The sequence below is a fragment of the Nomia melanderi genome, chromosome 11 (genome assembly GCF_051020985.1).
Source record: "Nomia melanderi isolate GNS246 chromosome 11, iyNomMela1, whole genome shotgun sequence".
Lineage (NCBI taxonomy): Eukaryota > Metazoa > Arthropoda > Insecta > Hymenoptera > Halictidae > Nomia > Nomia melanderi.
The window spans coordinates 13,034,937-13,049,508 of NC_135009.1; the positions used below are offsets into that span (position 1 = coordinate 13,034,937).

A 14,572-nucleotide genomic window follows, 5' to 3' on the forward strand; every position below is an offset into this window, starting at 1 on the left:
AAGAGCAAGTTCTCCCGGCCGACAGAGGATTGGCCGCCCGTAAAGGTACAAGGGAGAGAGAACGGAGCACTGACGAGTGACGAGGGCTTGCCGGGTGGAACGACCTCCGCGTTCGGTCAGTGGCGTACCCATTGCCGCGCGCGGACCCTCCATTTTGCCGGCGGACCTCGGGACGATTCGACGGAATCGTTCGTTTCGGAACGATTCGCGGGTTCCACCGTGCTTCATGTTTCTCGCGATTGTGGCACGCTTCGCGTGTCGGAAACCGCGATTGCGGCGTGTTCCGTTGATATTGCGCAACTCTTTATAATCGCAGCGCTTTGTTCTGTTCGTACCAGCGCGGAGTTCGAACCGGAATTTTGAATCCTAGGAATTCAAAGCTGAAACTTTGGGTGGGTTCGAAACAGGAGATTCGGAAATTTCTTGGATAACAATATTCTGAGTGATGTATCCTTGATTCCAACCGAAGAGACTCATCTGTAGAGTTGTTCTTCCTGTGATAGATTGGTTTTCGTTTGATCATCGAAATTAAGAATCGCTGCCGGAAACAGTAAGGACACCGAGGACGCGCCATCTTGTCGCTGTTCGCACCCGACACGAAAGAACCGCGATCGTGTTCCCCCTGGTCGCGACCGGATTTCTGCGACGAGCCCTCGAACAGCGAAATGGGGAACGGAGGAGAGCCGAGGGGACGTTCGATCGAGAGGCTTCAGAATTCACGGTTCCCGGGCTCGGATTCGTGTTCCTCGTGACTCGGAAGTGGCGAGCCGAGGGGCGAAAATTCGCGGCCGGGCTCTCGATATCGAACCGTCCACTTTGTATTCAGCGAAGGGACTTCCTGAATATGATAATACTCGGCCGAGAACGGTAATATTCGGCGAGCCCGCCGACAGGACAATGGTCCTCGAGGTACAAGCGTGACTGGCATAACGCGATCTCCCGACTAACAGATCCATTTCCTCGAAGAAGCTCCGACCGCTCGAATTGACGGGTTATCGCTTATTCTGACCGCGAGCCGAGTCGCCTTTGTTCGCCGAACGGCTAGAAGACTGCAGATCTCGCGGTCCTTCCCGACGTAACTTTCGAAATTTCGAAATCTCGCGGCTGAAGCGACGTGCGATTGAAAAAGGCGGCGGATCTGAATACGGAAAGTGTCCGAACACTACGTTTCGGCAGTTTTCCTAGTGCAGCTTCGAACGTCTGTAAATCTCGCGGTTGAAACGTCGGGGAATCACAATAGGCGGTAGTTCCGAACATCGGGAGCATTGCGATTCCGCATTGTTCTCGCTGCAACGTTCGAACTATCGCGGTTGAAGCGTTAGGGTATCTAGAAAGGCGGGAAATTTGAATACGATAGCGAGTGTTTCCTCCTCGAAGGGCCTGCGCGATGTTTACCTAGGAGAACGCACCTGCGTGCACCTGTTCCCCCGCCGAGGCAGCGGTGCGTCGCTTTCCTTCGGCGTTCCTTGCAAAACATTCGAATCGTTTAGATAATTGTGCTCGTGCCTCGTTCGGCTTCGCTCGGCAATTATAATCGATGGACGTTCCATCATCCGAGCGTGAATTGCGTAACGCTTCTTGCGTCTGTTCCATGCGCGGAGTGTCTCGGCGATCGCAATCCTGCATTCTTGAAAACTTTTTTCCGAACGGTACAAAAACTGCGATTAAAATCCTTGGTCTTTGAATTCAACGTTGTGGAATGGAGAATGCCTGGAAACACCGCGAACCGTTCGCGCTATTCATGAGAAGCACAACGAGGAATACCGTATTATCGCGCGGTGCGAGATATCGGTGCCTCATCTTCCGTTCCGACGCGAAGCGCTCGTCGGCGAACGTGGAAAATCGACGCGAGAAGTGGCAAAAGTGAGCAAAGAACGAGACGATGGAACGGCGTCCTATCTGGCGTCCTGCGCGAATTTTATTAGGATTCGCCTGTCCTTTGCCGTGAAATTCGCGCCACAGCCAGAGGGGGTGTATCGTTACCGTGCCTCCCCTTCGACCGGTGCTTCGCGAAGACCTCTCGTCTCGAAATACACACCCGGTCGGTCGGTGGCGTGCGCGTTACACCACGTGTTGTGTGGCACTGTTCTTTGGTAACGGAAGACCCGTCGAACACAGGGCCAACGGAGGGAAGAGAATTCCGTTTCCTTTCCCTTAACCGTTTTATTGCCAAACAACGCGATCGCGCTTCTACCTAAAATTGCCAGCTGATCGGTTCATAGAACCAAATGAAGTTCATTTACTCTTCCTTCGAATTCTTCATTTTTATTCTCACCGTAGTCTGCATAGAAATGGAAAACGGTACGATCGTACTATTTAGAATTCTCTTATGTGGAATTACATAAGCGTAATTCAGTTCCCGAGCGAAATTGATTTTCCTTTCGCGAAGACACCAGCGCTAAAACAGTTAAGGCAACTCTGCATCCCAGCATACGCGGCAAAATGGCGATAGCCGTACACTTTGGTGCTGCAATCAATATAAGGCATATAGACGTCGCCGCGAGCGATGGGTTCGAGTCTTCCGAGGATTCGTGGTACGTGTGCTCGATATAATAAGTAACAATGGCTACATGTTTCTGTGTATGAAGACTTCAATAGAATCACCGAGCTAAATTGACTGTAGTCAATTTATTGAGATTTCAGTTGTGTCGGTTGTATCATAGTTCATTACCTAATCAACTATCTGAACAATTTCTCACCGATGTCTCCTCGACGATCTGTAACGAAGGAATCTGGCAGTTCTAGTGTCAATCCCGGAATTCCGGAATTCAGCAAGGAACGCAGAGCGACAAGTGCTCTCCGGTTTTCCAGAAAACATCGACGCTCCGCCGGCTCCGCGCGTCCTAAATTCGCGACCGGCCACTTCTGCCTCGCCTCAAAGCGACGAAATTAATTGAACCAGCTCGCAGCTGGCGAATATTCCGCTCCACTCGAACGTTGCTTGCTTGTAGCTCCGACTTCCGAGTGGATCCGCGATTGGAGGACCCATCGGAGTGCTTCGGAACCAAAGACTCCGGGCGCGAACTTTCTCTGTTTTCAAAAGGACTCGATCGGTGAATCTCTCCGCGAAAATACTCTCCTTTCTCAGTAGCGTGTTCCGTTATCGCGCCGCGAAAAATCGGCGTGTCGTGTCCGGAACGCGTTTTCCTCTCGCGCGTTACGTGTGGGAGCTGCAAACGGAGCGGCGGGATTCGTGTGAAAAGCACGGCCGCCGGGGCAACGAAAGAAACGGCGGGCGACAATTCTCGCCCCTGGTGACTTTCTCTTTTCCTTTGTCACGGAACGAGATCGAGCGGCGTAAAACAAGGCGCGTCGAACATATGGTTCGAGCGGAGTGTAACGTCGACACACGAGCTCTCGGACCACAGCTGCGTTAGCTTATCTCTCTCCCGTGGAACTGTGTAGGGTGTCTCGTTCGGCTTCGATCCCGCGCGTTCTGTCGCCCTCGTCCGATCCTAACACTTTCGCGGCGCGTTTCGGTGCTCCAATATTCGGAAGATCCGTCGAGACTCCAGTCGGAGTAGCCCGAATAATCTAGCCGGAGGGGAACGTCGTCGCGTTACGACGAAATCGAGGCGAACTCCGCGATCGTTGCCGAATCGATCGCGAGTTTCGGATCAGCCCGCGGTGATCCGGAATTTCTGAACAATCGTGTCTCTCGGTTGCGACTCGAACTCTGGCGACGGTTGACGGTGGTGTCCGAAGCTCGCTGAATTCGATGGAAGCGGAACGGTCGCCGAGCGGCGTTTCGTCGTGACGCGGCGCGATACGGAACGGAACGAAACGGAACGTACCAGTAGAAGTCTATATGTCTTGTCTTTTTTTTTCTTTCAGACTGGACCGTTTCGTAGCGAGCAAAAATGAAGACACGAGGTACAAACCCCTTAGCCTAAACGGACGTACGTTTGCTCTTTTATCGTTTCGCCGCGCGCCGGTGGCGGATTAACGTTTCGCGCGGGATCGGAGATCGTCTGCGAGATCTGTCGTTCGCTCTTCCCCTTTGTCGCTCGTACGGACCTTGGACAAGTAGAAAAGTAAACGAAGAATTCATTGTATTGCGACGTGTCGACGCGGAATTGGTTTCTTACGTTAGAGTCCTTCTGTCACGAAGGGACGCGACGCATCTAAAATTGTTCGACTCGAACTCGCTGCGAATCACTGTTCGTCGTTGCCCATTCAAACTCGAAGCTGACCGTTGCGATTTTACCAAGAACGGACAGCTGGAACGTTCACGGACGCGATCGAAAAGAAATTCGGTCACGTTCGTAGACGCAACGCTCCGCTCTCGGAATCGTGCCTGGAATGCGCGAGTCGCCTCGCACGGTGGTCTCCCTTCTCGATTCCGAAGCGAAAACTTAACCCTTCGCGCTCTGCACGCTTCGCTACTGTTGCATATAGTATTAAGTATTCCAACGAACAAATTCGAAGGCACCGCCTCGAGAGTATCGCAACGTTCGCTGTACGCAAACCCTGTTCTAATAAGCGACACATGGAAATTAAGGGACTTAACACTATATTCTTGAATTCTCGCTAGGTACTAAAAAAATGGCCGCTTCATAGATTACATCGACTGGAGTGCTAAGGGTTAACTGCTTGAGTTGCAATTTAACCTCTTTAATTTTGCAATACTAACGAGACGATCTTCGATAGAGTAACAACTGTATCTATCATAGTAACTACATAGCATAACATCAACGTTCAATATACATTTCATTCATAAACCGTGGAGAACCGTTGAGGGATCTGTTAAATTTACATCCCGAGATCGAGAAATCAAGCGGTTAAAGAAATTCCCGTGAACGTCGCGCGTCGAACTCCCGCGAAAATCGGGAACTTTCGAGATTCGAACTTCCCGGTCTCGAATTTCCGCGTTCCCGCGGGACTGGGTCCTCCGCGACGCGTCGTAACTCGGCGAAACTGAATTCGCGGCGCGTTCCCCGGCGAGCCCCGCCGGCGAATCTCGGTCAGAGCGCAGTTAGCCTCTATCTCCGCGGATGATTCCCATCGAGCGGCAGGAAATCGAAGTTAGAAGGAAGCGGCCGCGATTAGACGAAAGGAGCGCGAGGTATCGAGCGGCGGAGGAAGCGGTGAGAGAGGACGATGCGGCGGCCGGGTGGGCGTCGGTTTATATTTATGCGCGAAAATAGCGGCGCTAACGGCGTCGCTCGCGTCGAACAGGCTTAGTCGAAGCCGGGCGCGCTCTTAGACCGTGTCGTCATCGGGCAGCAGCTGTTTTCATTCAGCCTCGCCCTTCTTAGTTGGCGACTTCCTTCGCAGCACTTTTAATTAACGTGCACGAGGCACGCTCTCCTCCGACTCCCACCCTCCTCCCCGTCCGCCGGCGTCGTTTAACTCTCTTTTTCGCTCTTCCTCCACTTTGTTTCTTTCCCCCCGCCGCCCCGCTCTCGACGCGCGTCCACGAACCTTCTTTTTTCGACCGACACTCCCTTTCTCCCATTCTCGCCCCTCCGCCCCTCGTTCTACGCGTCGCGCGATCCTCTTCCTCCTTTTTCACGCCCGCAGCTCGAGACGTTCCTCGCGGAGCGTTAACGACCGCAGCCGAGCGAGCGCTCGCCGGATTTTCGAAACCGTTGCGCAATTTCCCTCGAGAGACGCGCGGCCGGTCGCTCTCCGATTTTCCCGCGGGAACAACTGCCGCGCAGGCTTGCCCCCGAGACTCTTCTGCGGCGGCGGAGCTGAACGCAGCCTCTTCTTGCCCGGAGACAAAGGATTTCGCAAAGCGCAAACACCTCGACGCCGCGGCAAAGTGGAGAACCCTGTTACCGCTCGGGCCGGCCTTGAACGAAGCTAATTATTTACCGAAGGCTGGCGCGCGCACGCACGCACGCTCGATCGCAGAGTCAACACGCCGCGTACAAAATATTGAACTTAGCTCTCGCGCAATCGCGACGACACGCGGCGAAGGAAGGACTCCCTCGCTCTACACGCTTTTCCTCTTCGCGAGGTTGATTGTTCCGGGAACGGTCGTAAAGCCGGCGAACCATCCCCCGCGTCGCGAGGCGCGCGGGCACCGTTTCCAGAGCGGAATCCCGCGGAATGCGGGGAAAGACATCGCGAGGCTCCTCGATAAAACGCGAGTTTCATTCAACTTTTTCCTCGCCGGTTAAATGGCGTGCGCCTCCCTCCCTCCCGCTTTTTCCCTCGCGCCTGTATCCTCCTCGTAACGGCTGGACCGGTTATTAATGACATAATTCCTGACACAATATCCTACATCGCGAGCAGCGTTCGTTAAGGCCTCGGCCCGGCGGCCGCCGGTTAATTAAAGTCAGCCCCTCGGTCCTGGGGTCCGCGTTAATTGCGCGCCACTCCGGGAACCGAAGCGTCGGGTCGCCTCGCGTCTCTCCCGTCGCCGTCGTCTCGCCGAGAGAGCCGGCTAATTTAATTAACGTCCGCAACGACCACCTTTTTTTCAGCCTTTCCCGAGGATTTCCCAGGTAATGGGGGGAGACACGCGCGCCCCGATGCCTTCCGGAGTTCCGTCTGGCTTCCCGGGGACGTGTCCTGCGCGCGCGTTCCGCTTCTTTCGGCATCGACCCGCGGCTTCGCGGGTTCCTCCGGCTCTCCTCTCGCTCTCTGGCCTCTCGCCGCCGGTTCTCCTCGGGTTCCCGTGCGCCCGTTTCCGGCGGTTCGCCGCGAATCGACGATCCGTGGACCGTTCGCGAGGAGTGCCCTCTCGAGGGAGCGCGTTCGCCGAAGTGTCTGCTCGTTTGCGAGCCACGGGCGAAAGACGCGGGCCTCGGAGCCGTTATCTCGCGAGCTTTACGGCCAATGAGGGACCCCGAAGCGCATTCCTAACGAGCCCTAATTGGAAGCCTGGACCCTCTCGGCCCCGTCCGTTTAGAAGCCTCGAGAACCTGCCTCTGAAGTGGCCTCTGCCTTCGCGCTGACTTCTCTCTCCAGCTCCCTCTCTCTGCATTTCTATCTTCTGCTCTCTTCCTGTTTCTCATCTTGTTTTTCATCTTGCTCGTCAGTGTCTCCTTTTTCCTCTGCTTCCACCTCTGCCTCCGCTTCTTCTTCCGTTTCTTTTTTCGGCGTTCCGCGCCGCGGAGGATCATCGGGCCGCGCGCTCGCGCCCGATTTTCCGCGAATAGATTTTACGTAACGGCCGGGACGTGTTCGGAACGCTCCGACCTTACCTCGAGCCGCGAGATTTATCGATCCATTGGCGCCGAAAGCCGGTCTTCCGGTTCGGAACAAATGGCGGCAATTCCCGGCGAATTTAAATACAATCGCGGACGGTGGCAAACGAACGACGCGCCGGCGATCAATTCACCGCGTCTCGTTTTGCTCTCGCAAACGCCACCGACTCGCCGGCCACTTGTCCGTTCTTTCGACGGTTTCTTGGGCTCTTCTCGGTTGACCCAGTCTGGGGCACGGATGCACCCGACCGGCTAGAGCGTCCGCGTCGAAGCGGGAATATCGACTGAACTGGTTTCCCAGAGTGCTGGGAGAGTCTGGAGGCTGAGAGCGAGCCGACGCGAGCGGGAGATGAGGCTGAACATGATCTTTTACCGGACGCTTCCTCTTTCTTCGACTTACTGACCGCTATAAGGGAAATCGTCGAATTATTCCGTGTGATCAAGCAAACCCGACGAAACGTAAACTGGGAAATCAACGTTTTTACAGTGGCTCTATCAAGTTTCCACCTCGTAGCTAAGAAATTCGGTTTATTCCACGCGTCAGAGAGAAAAATCGTTCTAACGTTTGTACTGTAAGTCGTATCTCCAGAATTCAGGTGATACGCTGATCAAGGTATCAAAAATTTCTATCCTAAACTATTCAATTCGAACTTCCATCGCTTTGGAAGCTTCAGTATCGTTTTAGTAACTACAAACCAAAGTTTCCAATTACTAATCGCAATTACGTCTCGCAATTAAGGATTACAGCCAACAGCACTAAAAACTGTCAATACTCTACACTAGAACTACCGAGTATTTAAACCGACTATCCATCATTTCTTTGTAAGAGCCACAAGTGTGTAGTCGTTTAGCTAAGTGTAGTATTACTAAATTAGTTGCCGCGATAATTTCTCACGAGTATCTGTTCAATAATTATAAAAAATTAGGAACGGGTCATTCTGACCCATCTGTAGTTCCACTGTTAAGAACTGCACAGTTCCCAGCCACAGCGATCAACACAGTCCACACTCCGCGCCGATCCTATCGATATCTGCCAGCGCGTGGTACGAATCAACACCTTGCGTCGTACGGTACACGAAAGCCGAGTACACACCGTGCATCACGCGTGATTCACCGGACGCCGTGCGCGTTAGAGAAATCCCCGCGCGGATAAGAGATCACCCCGAGGCTGGCCAAGCTGGGAATTTCGGAAGAGCCGCGCGACCCACTTGCGCGCGGCGGTATTTTTCTCGTTCCCCTCCTCGGGAGAACGATCCCCGAGCGCGGCGGAGGGTTTTTAAGCATTCAGAGCGCGCGCCGAGCGCCAAAGGGCGCGAGAGAGAGAGGTTTTTTCGTAAGCGACGATAAATATATTTCCAAACGCACACGAAACGGCGTGGAACGCCACCGCCGGCTGACCCATTTGTGAAACCCGCGCGTACTCGCGTTGCCACACACCTCTTGCCGCGTGCGCGCTGCGCTCGGCTCTTGCGACAGCGCACGAATCGCGCGGGGCCGGGAAGGGCAGGGCCGTGCGTCGCGTTTTTTCCCTTTTCCTGTTCGCCGGTCGCGGGCGAACGCTTCGGAGCCGGCGACAGCGAAACCAGAGCGATCCGGAGCGACGTTTATTTACGTCCGTCGGCCGAGCGATACACGCTTTCCTCCGATACCAACCGGCTACGCGTAGCGGCCGGCGAGGAGTTGGCTGAACGCTCGCGAGCCGAGCGTACAGCGCTCGAAAGTTTGCGGTCAGGTTTCGCGAATTCATGCCATATGGATGACATCGAAGGGTATGGCTAGAAAATACTTTTGTTTTTTAAACACTCGCGTCGAGAATGCAATGTGGCGAATTACTTGTTTCTAAAGAAAAGTATAAAGAATAGATGTTACAGTAACTTCTCAAGACATATGTTCTTTATATGATATAATAGTTTTTAAAGTCTTTATTGCGTAAGAGGAGTTCCACGAGAGTTCGAGGGCTACTGTATATAAAATTCGTTTTGTTATTCTTCAGTTTCTTGGAGACCGATACTCGAGCCCTTCGTCTGTCAGTGTGATTACCCCTTGCTTTATAACAGAAGATTACAGTGAAGATTTCGAGCAAAATTTAACAAGCATGAATATTACTCGACTCTTTTGACTTGGAGTTAAACATTATTCTTCTATCAGCGATAATCGTCCGTTAGAGCAAACGTAGACATGGAATATGCCTGTAATTCTCTTTTTCCAGTGAATTATTAACGACCGAGCGATTATATCGATCACGGTGGAAATAGATCGTAAAGCAAGGGGTTAACTGCACGGAATGAAAACGAGAGAAGTTCGATGGGATTATATGTACGAAGGAATAATCGTGTTAAGAGCGGAATTTGAGGATACTCGAAAAGCGGAGTTAATTAGCTCGCTAATTTTCCAATGCCCGAACAATCGACCGCGAGCTTATGAAAATCCATCGGTCACGGGGAAAAGGCAGAAGAGACGCGTCGCGTTCGCGCCACGGAAAAAACACGGGCGGCGAATTACACGAGAGGCCGATACGCGTTTTATCGGCGTATATATCGCGCTCGATAAAACCGTTTACAGCGAGGGCTCTGACCGATACCCGCGCCTCTGCGTTCGTTGCGCCACCGAATCGTACAAAGGCCTTTGTAGTCGCTCGCCAGCGGAGAACCGAGAGGAGTCTTCGTTTTCGCGGCGCTATCGGCCGGCCGAATTCAGCCCGGAGACCGTCCCTTGATTAATCCCGCACTTTCGTTCCGCGGGAGTCCTTGTCTCGAGACACTCGACCGGAATATTTCCGTTTCGCCGCGGTCGAACCGCGAACGCTAAATCTTCGGAATCTCCGGATTCTGGCATGCCTCCCAAATACATTCTTATTAATATGAACTACGATGTTGCGAGTCGACTAACTTAGATTGCGAAGCGACCGTACGCTTCCGCGAAATTGAATTCTCAACCGTTTACAAAGTCTGACGGGCAAAATGTCGTTGACGACGTCTCTGAACTTTTCATACTGGAAATCCTCCGCGATCAACGTGTACTTTATTCCTCTGTACTTCAATATTCTCGCCAATCAAACGTCCAACACCGTCGTAGGCTGTTTGCGAACCGGCTGTTCGATTCGAAATCGAATTTTCAACCGTTTACGAACTCTCGGGAGCAGAATAGTCTCCGAACTCTTCAAGCTCGAAATTCTCTACGATCAACATTCACTTTATTCCTCTGTACTTCAACATTCTCGCCAATCAAACGTCGAACACCATCGCGCGAAGTATTGCACGCGAGCTGACCCAGAAAGCCGAAGATCGTCGTTCGATTACAATAGCCGGCCCACTGATAACGCGAGAGCCAGTGGAACATCCCGGCCGGCGAGCGGAGCGCCTCGCATCAGCCCGCGCGCCCGCCCCTCCTCGCACGAAATCTCTTTCCGTTTCCGAAGATTGCCGGGCGGAATAAACAGACTCGTTCTTGGAGGAAGTCGGTCGTCGACGGAGGCAAACGTCGATACTCGGCGAGGAGCCGCGTGCGCGGGAGCGTATTGCGCAAGGCGATCGTCCGCGCTTCGCAAATTGACATTTTCCGTGCGAGCTCCGGCTTTTCTGCACGCCCGGGGTATACGCGTTCGCGGCGGAGCTGTCGGATCAACTCGAACAGCTGGGACAGCGCGATTATCGTAGCTGCGTAGCGAACCGGAGAAAGTTATATCGGATCCTGGAAAATTTGAAAATCGGGCGGGTCATGGATATGCTTTGTCTTAACACTTTGCACTCTGAGACATTCCCACGGTAGTTGAAAGTGGGAAATGTTAAGTTGTAATTGCATTAGGCTTGATATCTCCTTTGCCAAGACAAATTACAGTTGTGAATGCAATGATCTTTAGAGTAGTTTAACCCTAATCACCACGATGAGTCATTGAACTTTTTACTTCAATTTTTTGATTATTTCATATTGCATTTCCAAAAGTTGGGCTAAAATTTGGGCCCTATAAACAAAAACAACATTTTAATCATTCCTTTCATTCTCATAAGTGACTGAGAGTCACATCGTGATATGATTCGTTATAGAAGCACGTGGTACGATTAGGGTTAAGTTTTATCATTAAAATATTTCGTATTATAAACATATTATATCATACAGGAGTCTATGGAGTATAAAGGATTAAAATGTATCCTGTAACGTTTGCATTCTTTGTTAGACGTTTCATTTTAAATATAGACATACATTAACCAACTGTGTTCGACGAGTGTACACGTCATCGCAAAGCTTGACACGATACTAATCCTTCCAGCGATGAATTCTTTATTTTTTCACATAAACATGTAATTCTTTGTTCCGCTTTGATCTTTCATTAAAATATACTACGTGCATTCGTCCTGCGTTCGACGAGTACACGCTACATTTTATTTTATTTCGCAGAACGAGAGGTTTTTTCAACTAAATTCCACAATTAACGCGTCGAATGCCAGGAAAATTTCGGTCATATTTTACTTATGAACTGTATCGATATTTTAAATAAAATATTAAGTTATATTCAAGTTTTAATTTCATATATTTTGATACCGTTTCTCGATGTTTTCGATGCTTTGTATACAGCTATTCTTGACCATGTGTCCCTTAAAAATATTTTCTTACAAAAATTAACGTGTACCACATGCGGTACACGCGGCATTGAACGTGTTAACTGATTAAAGTGACATCTATCAACAATCGTTTCTACGTTCCTCTATTCTAAACTCTAAAAAGAAACAGCATTCGTCGGCCGCGTGTTTCTCCGCGAATCCATCGAGAAAACAGGCCGCGAAGGTCGCGGGAACGCAGAACAAGTTTCGCGAAAAGCGAACGCGCATTTTCCAGAATGAACAGGTGTCCCTTCGTGGCGCGAGCCGCGTTTCCCAGGCGAGTGGCTTGGCCATTTCCAGAGAAGATTTCGCGTCGGTGAAAGACGCTGCTCGGTGGGGGGGGGAGGACATTCCAGCCTACGTTCCGAACACGATCGCGCCGGAACGAACTTATCAGGAACGCGTTTCGTCACCGATCCGCCTGTTTCTTTCGCCAGCTGCTGGCCGCCTGCTTGAGCAACGTTTCCTCGAGCACGGGGGAAGATACGAGGTCCACTTTTCCAAGGAAACGACACTCCGCTACAACTCCGCGCGGCCTGCTTCGATGCCGGTTACACTCGACTTGTTTTTTAAGACCTCCGCACGTTGTACACACGGTTACAAACATCGACACCTGGATTGCACGATACGTTTCTCAATGTACAGATCGATGCCGATGATAGTGCAACTCGCGTTCGAAGCAATCGGAAGTTTTGGTTTAACCCTGTGCGCTCGAGAGACGCTCACCTCATTTCATTCTGTAAAACTATAGAATTTGGCAATTAACCCTCTGCGGACGAATGTCACTTTGCCGATATCTGACGTTCATGTTTGTAATATTAATTTGAGAGCAAATGATTCAACTGCTCGAACAGTAAGAAATCAGTACATAGTTTCCTTATTCTATATTATTCAGGCGTTCGACGTGTGATTTGGCAGAATCGAAGGCTAATATTATATCTTCCACAACGCATCGATTTGAGAAATATTGAAGTAACAGCTTCGTTCCACAATGTACGATTTCTCCTCGAGTTCCACAAAATATCTATCTCATCAGAAAATCAAACATTTCCAGCAAAATTCCGAGTGCTAATATCCTACCGAATCTAGTTCCTACGAAACAAAGTCTCATCGAACGCTACAATAAGACGCTCAGAAACGCTCGAATATGATACGAACCGGAATAATTCATGATGCACAGAATCCTCGTCTCGTTTCCAAAATGATCGATCAAATTTCGCACTCGCGCGGCCGCGTTGAGAATCACTGTCCCGCAGGATTAATTGGTTCCCGCAATACCCGGGACACGAGCGAAACTCGTTAATCGAGCCGAAATATTCGAGCGACGGGGATCCGGTGGCGGGCATTAGAAAATGTTTCGATCACAAAGAGAGCCCGGCCAACCAGCGAACCAGCCGCAGTCGCAGCAGCAGCAGCAGCAGACCCCTTTGTCGCCGTTGGAGAAGGCTCGAACGTGCCTGCACGGGCCATTTCGTCGTTTTTCTCCGTCCCTCTCGCGCCGCGCGCCGTTGCCTTTTATGATTCCTTTTTATTTATCGTCGAACCCGAAGGTCTGGTTCACAATGGTCCCGTACGCGGTATGCGGGCCCTCTCTCTTCCTCTCTATCGCCGTCCCTGTCCCTCTTTGCGGAGTTCGCCGTGCTCCGTGGACCGTTCCGCCCTCTCCGTCTTCGTGGCTCTTTCTTCCCCGCGCCGGAGGGACGAGGAGAGCCGAGGGACCAATGAAAAATCGACGGGAGGGATGGCCCCTCCTCGTGAAATCGTTTTTCTGGGCTCTCCTGGCCGTTACGGAGAGCCGGGAAGAGGGACCGAACGACGATGGATGCCTATCTTCCCCCGAATTAGCATCCGGCGACCTTTTCATCGGGCTCCCTCGCCGATCTCCTCGAGGGATCTACGATCGATGGCCACGGATCGCGCCGCGAGCCCGTATCGTTCGTAAATTGCCGGCCGAACGGGTCCGCTTTCCCTCTTCGTGCTTGATTTTCGAGTTACCGTTGATGGTCCATCGTGGCCTCGCGAAAGACGTCGGCTTCCGTTGATTGGACAGAGAGGGAGAGGATCGTTACTCAACGGGCCTGGAATTTAACACGTGGCCACTGTGACCGTTTCTGAATCGATTGTAAACGATTGCAGATGATCGATGTCGATGCTCGATGAGGAGAGTGAATAGATTATGTCACGTGAAAACTGGTACCGTATTAACTATTTGAGAAACTGAATGACGATTTTCTATTTTTACAAAAACATTTTCACTAGTGCGATTGCTGCATTTTTCCAGTTTCGGGCGGGTAAAAGAAAGATAAATAATTAGAAGGAAAAGATAAATAAGCTTCATCTGATTCTACGAACCAATAGACTGGCGCTTTTGAACGTACAGAGAAACGCCATCACGTCGCTTGGGATTGAAACGGTCAACACTCGGTTTACGGAGCGCGTCAAACTGACGCATATTGGATTTTAGAAATATTATTTTGTAAATGTTCATGCCGATTTTGATTGATGCGATCACAGTGACGTGTACCCCAATTACCTACTATCGAATCTCCAGTTTCCACAATCTAAATAAACGAGCATCGATTCTTTTAGGAATAATAGAATGAAGTGTACAATAAATGCCCGTAAACCTAGTGTCAACGACTGTTTATAGTAGTACTTATTTTTATTAGAGAAAATGAGAATTAGAAGGAATAAATATAAATAAGCTTCATCTGATTCTACGAGCCGATAGACTGGCACTTTTGAACAATGTAACAGAAGCGCCATCGCGCCGCTTCAGACTGAAACGGTTAACGACTTTACAGTAATACTTAT

At 51.0% G+C, this 14,572-nt stretch overlaps 1 protein-coding gene across 5 annotated transcripts in view; it reads left to right on the forward strand.

Moving 5' to 3' along the window:
• Positions 1-14,572, forward strand: part of LOC116430708 (protein gustavus) — a 146,100-nt gene that overhangs the window by 97,690 nt on the left and 33,838 nt on the right. For 2 of the 5 annotated variants that reach the window (XM_076372332.1, XM_076372334.1), the window contains exon 2: positions 3,835-3,873. The exons of the other annotated variants lie outside the window; for them this stretch is intronic. In XM_076372332.1, coding sequence (XP_076228447.1) covers positions 3,835-3,873 — 39 coding nt within the window. The remainder of the gene's footprint in view (positions 1-3,834; positions 3,874-14,572) is intronic. 5 annotated transcript variants of the gene reach the window in all.